The 7,570-nt window shown below is 41.8% G+C and overlaps 1 protein-coding gene across 1 annotated transcript in view; it reads right to left on the bottom strand.

The window, feature by feature from the left end:
- Positions 1-7,295, bottom strand: part of PCMT1 (protein-L-isoaspartate (D-aspartate) O-methyltransferase) — a 44,239-nt gene extending 36,944 nt beyond the window's left edge. Inside the window, exon 1 of the mRNA XM_007943206.2 lies at positions 7,067-7,295. Coding sequence (XP_007941397.1) covers positions 7,067-7,295 — 229 coding nt within the window. The remainder of the gene's footprint in view (positions 1-7,066) is intronic.
- Between the last annotated feature and the right edge of the window lie 275 nt (positions 7,296-7,570).

Here is a 7,570-nt window from a genome sequence, read left to right as displayed (position 1 = left end):
ACAGAAGTAGATTGCCCAACCTTCCTTCCGAGGAGTGGCTGGTGGGTTTGAACCGTCAGCCTTCTGGTTAGCAGTCAAGTGTCTTAGGCACTAAGCTACATCTATATCTGTATCTATCTCCAAGTAGCAAGATATTGAAGGGACTCCTCTTCTTTCATAGTAATCAAATTTTCTTGGGTGCATTCTCCAACCTCCCTGTAGTTACGTGTAACCTTACAATTAAGTTCTTGTTAATGGAACATGTGCAGAAATAATGTACTTAACTACCAGGTCATGACACTGAAACAAATGGGTATTTTCCTCTTTCCTTGCTACTAGCTGGAATAAGGAAGTGATGAAGGTAAATTACCTTCAACCTTGTAGATGAAGGAAAGACTTTAGGGAGAGCAGAGCGCTGAGAGAGGGGCCTAAGTCCTCAACACCATAGAACCACCTTATTAGCCCTGAACTGCTCACACTTGGATGGTGACAGGAGAAACCTTTATTCTATTTAAGCCATTGTTATTTTGGTCTTTCGTTACAGCAGCTGAATGTGAATCCTAATACACAGGCATGTAAGGAAGAAAATGAGATCAGTCTGAAGAACATGGTTGGAGAATGAGAGTAGGTTGTTGTTCTTGGAGGCTGTCAACTCAGCTCCTGCCCACAGCAACCTTACATATCACAGAACGACATGTTGCCAGGAACTGCACCATCTTCACGATCACTGGGATGTTAGGTAAGACTCTAAGGAGTCCTGAAAGCTAATTAAGTATTTTCACTCGATACAGTAAGCAACAGGAAGCCATTTTAGACTCCAGAGCAGAAAAGTGATAGAACCTGAAGCAGAACACCAGGAGAATCAAATAACAGAATGGATCTGAGGGGAAGAAAACTGAACGTCTGATGACCAATCAGATACCAGAGATGTCATTTAAAGTTCACACTAAGAACCTAGGCTAGGATAGAATCCGTGAAAATGAAATTCTACAAGTTTCATTGTTAGTGAAAGTGATGACTAGGAAAGCCACTTGTGAGAACTACTGGGTTAATTTGGTGACAATGTGAAAGAATGATCATCACTCACCCCAAGATTTCTGATCTGAGAGAATAAATGAAAAATGGAGGTAACACTGGCAGAAAAGAAATAAGACAGTACCTGTGTTGGTATCAACCACTGAAAATACAGGCAAGAAAAGAAGCTGCAGATGAATTTCCAGCCAAAAATAAACTTTCTCTAAACTTATTACAAAGTTACATTGTAGTAAAAGAAATATTCTTATTATATTAGTTTATATGACTTGAACATATTTGTTAATTATCTACCTGTATTTCTTCTCAACTGTCAATATACCAGGGAAAACAACAAGAAATAAATAAAACTTTAGCTTTTTACTTCCCATCCAGAAGGATTAGGCATATAAAGTGGTAAGCAGAACTTGAAACATTCTTAGTACAGAAAGTCTGAAAGGGATTAGTTTTAAACTCATACTATAATCAAAGAAGAATTTTATGTGATGGCAAGTTACGATAAAGCATGCATGCCATCTAAGTACTTCTTAATAAATATAAGAGGTTAACAGTTTGTTTTTATGTTATTTGTCAAAGATAAGGAGAACCACATATTCCTTGGTCTCTTTATTTGACAAACTAAAATGTTATGCAAAACGTTACCTAAAATATAGGTAAATCAAATTACAACTTGTGTGGCTCTCTCCCTAATACACACATACACAAGTGATTTTGTGCAATCTATAATGTCACTAAAAATCACAGAATCTTGGATTTCAAAGAGTCCCTTGAGATCTAGCATACATTCAACTCTGATAACAAAATCCCTTCTATAATATCTCTTACAGTGAAATTGTCAACCTTCTTGGCTTCAACATATCAAGTGAAAGACAGCACTATTTTTCAAAGTCAATTCTTGGTTAGGATAGTTTTGTGATTACTTCATTACAATAAGCCAAAATCTGCCTTCCGTTTGTCCTATTTCTTCAGTTATTTAAACACCATTGTTTCCTTAAGGCTTGTCTTTGCTAAACCAAACAACTGTAATCTCTTCAAACATGATGACCATACAAAATGTTGACCCTCCTGTCATCCTTGTCTAATAATCTTTGGTTTTTCACTGCCACTCCTAAACAAGCTGGCCAGAACTAAATGCAATACTAACAAAAACACCTGGAACAATATTGTATTGTCGGAGCCTCTTCCTTACCAACAGCTGAAAATCACATTAAATCAAATAAATACAACCTGGCACCTAGACCTAGTGCTGCCCACCAGAATCTTCTGTGACAATAGAATGTTCTAAGTGTCTGCTGTCCAAGAAGGCAGCCACTAGCCTTATGGGGCTATTGAGCACTTGCAATATAACTGATGTGACTGAGGAACTTTATTTCTTATTCCATACAGTTTTAATTAATTTAAACTTAAATAGACATACACCGATATTAAAATTTCAAGAAATCACACAAATTAAATCTTATTCAATGTACTGTAAGTTTACTTGCTAGTAGGTACCTGTAAGACTAAAGTGAAGTAAGCTGAAATGAGGAGGTATTTTCTGGACTCTGAATGAGACCCCAATTTCTAAGAAAAAAAAAAAAAAATGTCTCTTAGAATTTTATTGGCTGCTTATATCGGGCCCTTGAATGCATATGACTAACAGAATAAACCAAAACCAAACTCACTGGCCGTCAAGTCGATTCCGACTCAAAGTGACCCCTCCTTGGGTTTCCGAGGCAGTTTCTCTACGGAAGTAGATTGCCCATTCTTCCGAGGAGTGGCTGGTGGGCTTGAACCACACCACCAGTCTTCTGGTTAGCAGTCAAATGCCTTAGGCACTATGCCACCAGAGCTCCTAAATAACAGACTAGAAGACTTAATGCTCTTTTCCACTGGCTATACTATTAGTAATTTAGAATTGATATTCTAAATGTTGTTGTTGTGTGCCGTTGAGTCAGACCCGACTCATAGCGACCCCTCCTTGGGTTTCCGAGGCAGTATCTCTACGGAAGTAGATTGCCCCATATTCCTTCCGAGAGACAAAAACAAAAAAAAATTCAATGTTTGCAAAAGTAAATGATTTAAGGATATAAAAACTACAAATTACCATAATTCTTACATATTCAAAAACCTACTAAAGGTTTCCATTTGTAGTCAACACTCCCCAAAATAAGCCTCAATCTCCCATCCTCCTCCAAGAAGGCCCTGCTCCTCACTCATTCTTTATTTCCAAATCAGAAAAGGGCGAGTCACTCCAGTTGCCCAGGCCTAAACCTTGGTGTCATAGCCTTGACTCCAACTTTCCCCCACATTCCAAATTCAAATCTAACACTGGCTGTTTCCCCTGCCTGGAATGTTCATTCCCATGCCTGTTTTATCTGCATGGCTTGCTTCTTCCCCTCCATCCAAGCTTTGCTCAGATGACATCTCAGGGAGGCCTTCCCTACCAAACTACAAACCTACCACCACTCTCCCTATTTTCCTTCCTTCGTCTCCACAGCACTTATCATCACGCAATATACTATATTTTTTACCTACCTGGTCCCATTAGAAGTAGGCTACGGGAGAGAGTGGATGTCTGTCTGTTTTGTTCAATGCTGTATCGCCAGTGCCTGGCACATAAGGTACTAAAATACTGGTTGACTGAATGACTCAACAAATCTTATAAATTATATACACAAAAGGACACAATCAAGGATAGAAAGGAAACATAAGCAGAAATAACTGACTAGAGCAGTGGATTGAATTTTTTCAATAAATAAAAGCAGGTGAAAGAACAATTGCTGTTTGAGGTATAGCATTTGGAGTCTCTTAGGAGATAACCTTCCACAAACCCTCTGGCTCAGACATCCCTTTTCTACTTCTGTCCTCATCCACTGCTGCTCCATCTTTCATAACTCTTTCCACAACTTGAAATTATCTCAATAAAAGAAAATAAATTTTAATGTAAACATTATTTAGGTTGTCGTGAACCCTGAATTAAACAGGGTCACAGTTGTTTTAAACTAAGCTAATTTGTTTCACAGACATATTAGTTATGAAATACCATATTTTTCATTTCTATAGATTTGTACTGTCCAATATGCCAACTACGAGCCGTATGTGACTATTAAGCTCACTAAAATTATATTAACAATTCAGTTCCTTAGTTGTACTAACCACATTTAAAATGCTCAATGCCACATACAGGCAGCAGCTACTAGACTGGACAGCACAGACACTGAACATTAGAGAGACTAATGTTTACAATATTAAAAAAAATAATAAATGTTGCCATTGAATCAATTCCAACTCACAGTGACCCTATAGCAGAGTAGAACTGCTCTCATAGGACTTCCAAGGCTGTAATCTTCATGGAAGCCGACTGCCACATCTTTCTCCCGTAGAGCAGCTGCTGGGTTCAAACCGCCAACCTTTCAGTTGACAGCCAAGAGCTTAAACCACTGCACGACCATAATGTAAGCTGTGACCTCTTAGGGGATCTATCATTACAGTCTAAAATAGCCTATAAACATATTGTTGTTAGGTCCAATTTTATGTAAAAGAACAAACTTGCCCAGTCCTGTGCCATCACACAGCTATGTTTCTATTATGACATCTTGTAATACAGAAGAAAAACTCAGTAAATATTTTCAATAAAATTACTATAGTATTGAAACTGAATTAACTATGGACTTCATTTCTTTTGAAAAACCATTTAAACTGTAATGTGCGTCACCTCTCATTTGCAGATCTCTTTTTCAGTTCAACAGCAACAGAATCATTTTCATCTTTTCTCTAAGAATTCAGTTAGAAGCCTTTAAATTAGGAAGACTACACAACAGTGGAATTACCATGAAGGAGGAAGGACTTTCCTTTTTTGTGCCAAATGAAGTTTTTACATGGCTAAGTATTATTTTTATAGTAAATTACTAATAAATTAAAAAAAGAAATACATTAGCCAGAATTATCTCAGCAAGAAGTTGAAACTAAAGTTGCACAAGTGTTACAAAAGAGGTTAAGGAACTTAACTACACTAATTTCCTCTCAGGCCTCATAAATGTAACACAGAACTAAACATCCGCAATATGACAACAATGCATCTTAAATATTCCTTATTAAATTTTCTGACAGAAAAACATCCTTAGACATTTTAGCTAAATGGTTCACACCCACCAGCCACTCCTGGCAAGGAAGACCGGGCAATCTACTTCCATAGAGATACCGCCGCCTCGGAAACCCAAGGAGGGGTCGCTATGAGTCGGAACCAACTCCACAGCAGTGAGTTTGGTTTTTATAGTAATGCAACACATTAAAGTGAATATAAAGCCACTGGAAAAAAGATCTAGTCTCGGCTTAACATAAATTTGGCCCCAAAATGGAGAGATTTCAAGAGACTGATTGATCACAAATTTCTGACACAGTCGAGTGTCTACTGGGATTACCTACTGATAGAAAACTGATCACACTTCATGTAGAGAATGTTTAGGGTGTGACCTCTGCAATAGCATGCACACAAACCATGTTAAAAAATTTTATTAAAATACCACATATTGAGCATATGTGCAATCCACAGGAACCTAAATCATATCCAGTTCTAATCAAATATCCTTCCATAAAGCGGACAACAGCAGTGCTTGATAGAATTCTGAAATCTAAATATTCTTCATTACTAAACACCAACAACACAATTTCCACATTTTAAATATAGCTAAAAAAAGAGAGAGAAAGTCATATGACTAGTTTTAAGTACATAAACTATAACCATATATCAGACAATGCTACTTATTTTCTCTTATTTATCTTTGTATTCCTAGCCCAGATACAGGCATATAATGGACATTTCATTGGCATTTGTGGAAAAAGGAATGAGAACTAAGGCTTTTGAAAGGATTAAAAAAAATTTTCTTTTTAATGGTCTCAGACTTCAAGGCTGCAAATCCAGTTGGGAGATAGGAAAACACATGAAAAGCTAAATAACATATGACAATTAAGACCACGTGGCACATATGGTTATTTGGAAAGTTAGTAGCAAAGAGAGTGCTTTAAATTCTGACCAGATAAACTGTAGTCAATGTCATGAGACAAGGTGTATGTGAACTGCTTTATGGAAAGTGATGTTGCTCTGTAAATTTTCACCCAAATCACAATTTAAAAAAAAAAAAAAATTCTGACCAGAATGAGACTGTTATGGACTGTGGTCCTTCTGGACTTCGGAACAGACAATGACATTGAATTTCAATTTATAAAAAGAAAGTGACACAGCACTCATGGGACCCCGAAATTATCAACAGAAGAAGAAATAAAATAACTACAGCGAACAGTGTAAAGAAACTCCCATACAAGGTTTTTTAAAGCATACGGTATCCCTCACACACAATCGTGTGCTGGGGTCCCAGGACCTCTGTAGGCTCCTGAAGTACAAGTCCCTCAGGAACAGCATCCACTGCTTATCTCTTCCTCCACTTCCCACGGAGCTTTCCACTGGGCACCGCCCGAGAAATTTCTCCCAACATCCGCAATGGCAACACTCTCATCTTCCTCACCCTCCCCTCGCCGGTATCAGACAGTGGCATCTCCCTCCAGAGGAAAAAACGGAGGGCGGGGGAGGCAGAATAAGACAGAAAGCTTGCAGCGAGGCTGATTATGAAAGAGGAAGGTGAGAAAACGCGGGGGGCGAGGGTGGGGCACCCTCAGTTCCAGCCCCGTCTCTAGGTGGCCTGGCCAACACCACCCCACCGCGAGGGCACACCCCTCGCCCGCCGGACTCTGACCAGCAGGCTGCGGACTCGAGTGACAACCTCGCCATCTGTGCCGCACTCCCTCCGCCCAGCCTGCGGGAAGACAAGTTGCCCTGCCCCACCAGCAGCGGAGCTTGGCTTTTTCTCTCCCCTTCCCGTCCACGTCGCCAGTGAGTGACAGGTCCCGGGGGAGGTGAACGCAAACGCAAACCGTTGGACACTAGCGGTGCGACCCTGCGCGGAAGCCCTCCGATAGACGCTGGGGGTTAGACAAAACGTTACGGCACGGCCCTGGGGGACCCGGTCCAGGCCCGGCCTGCCCCAGTTGCCCCACGCCGGGCGGGGGTGGCACTTACTGCGGAGATTGTGGATTAGCTCCGAGTGGCTGGCGCCGCCGGATTTCCAGGCCATCGCTAAGCACACCCGGAGCAGGTACAGAACCACCTTCAGCGCGGCGACCGTGCCCAGCAGCTTCCCCAAGAGTGAGACCACCTCCCACACGGTCACCGCCCCGCTCGCGTCCCCGCTGTAGTCGCTGCTGCTACTGCCGTCGCCGCTGCTGCCGCCACTGCGCGCTCCCGGCATCCCCCGCGGCACGCATGCGCTTTGTGACGCCGCGCGGCCCGGGGTGCGGCCGGAGGCGGGGGTGGAGGTATTCCTCGCGCGCGCCTGTTGCTGCAGCGGTTGCCCGGGACCCGCAGGGAGGCGGAGCTGAGTCAGCGCCGCCACTGCGTGCCCCTTTCGGAGATCTCCGGCTGCAAGCTGCCTCTTCCCTGGGTTCTCCCGGTAGCCAGGCTGGTTGGGCTGGGGTGCGGTGGGTCGCGTGCCTGGTCGCGGCTGTGGTTACCAAGCGCGACGGC

The sequence above is a fragment of the Orycteropus afer genome, unplaced genomic scaffold (assembly GCF_000298275.1).
Source record: "Orycteropus afer afer isolate SDZICR_OR568_19922 unplaced genomic scaffold, OryAfe1.0 scaffold00101, whole genome shotgun sequence".
In the NCBI taxonomy this organism is placed as follows: domain Eukaryota; kingdom Metazoa; phylum Chordata; class Mammalia; order Tubulidentata; family Orycteropodidae; genus Orycteropus; species Orycteropus afer.
The sequence above is the reverse complement of the archived record's forward strand: the minus strand, read 5'-3'. Positions and strand labels throughout refer to the sequence as shown.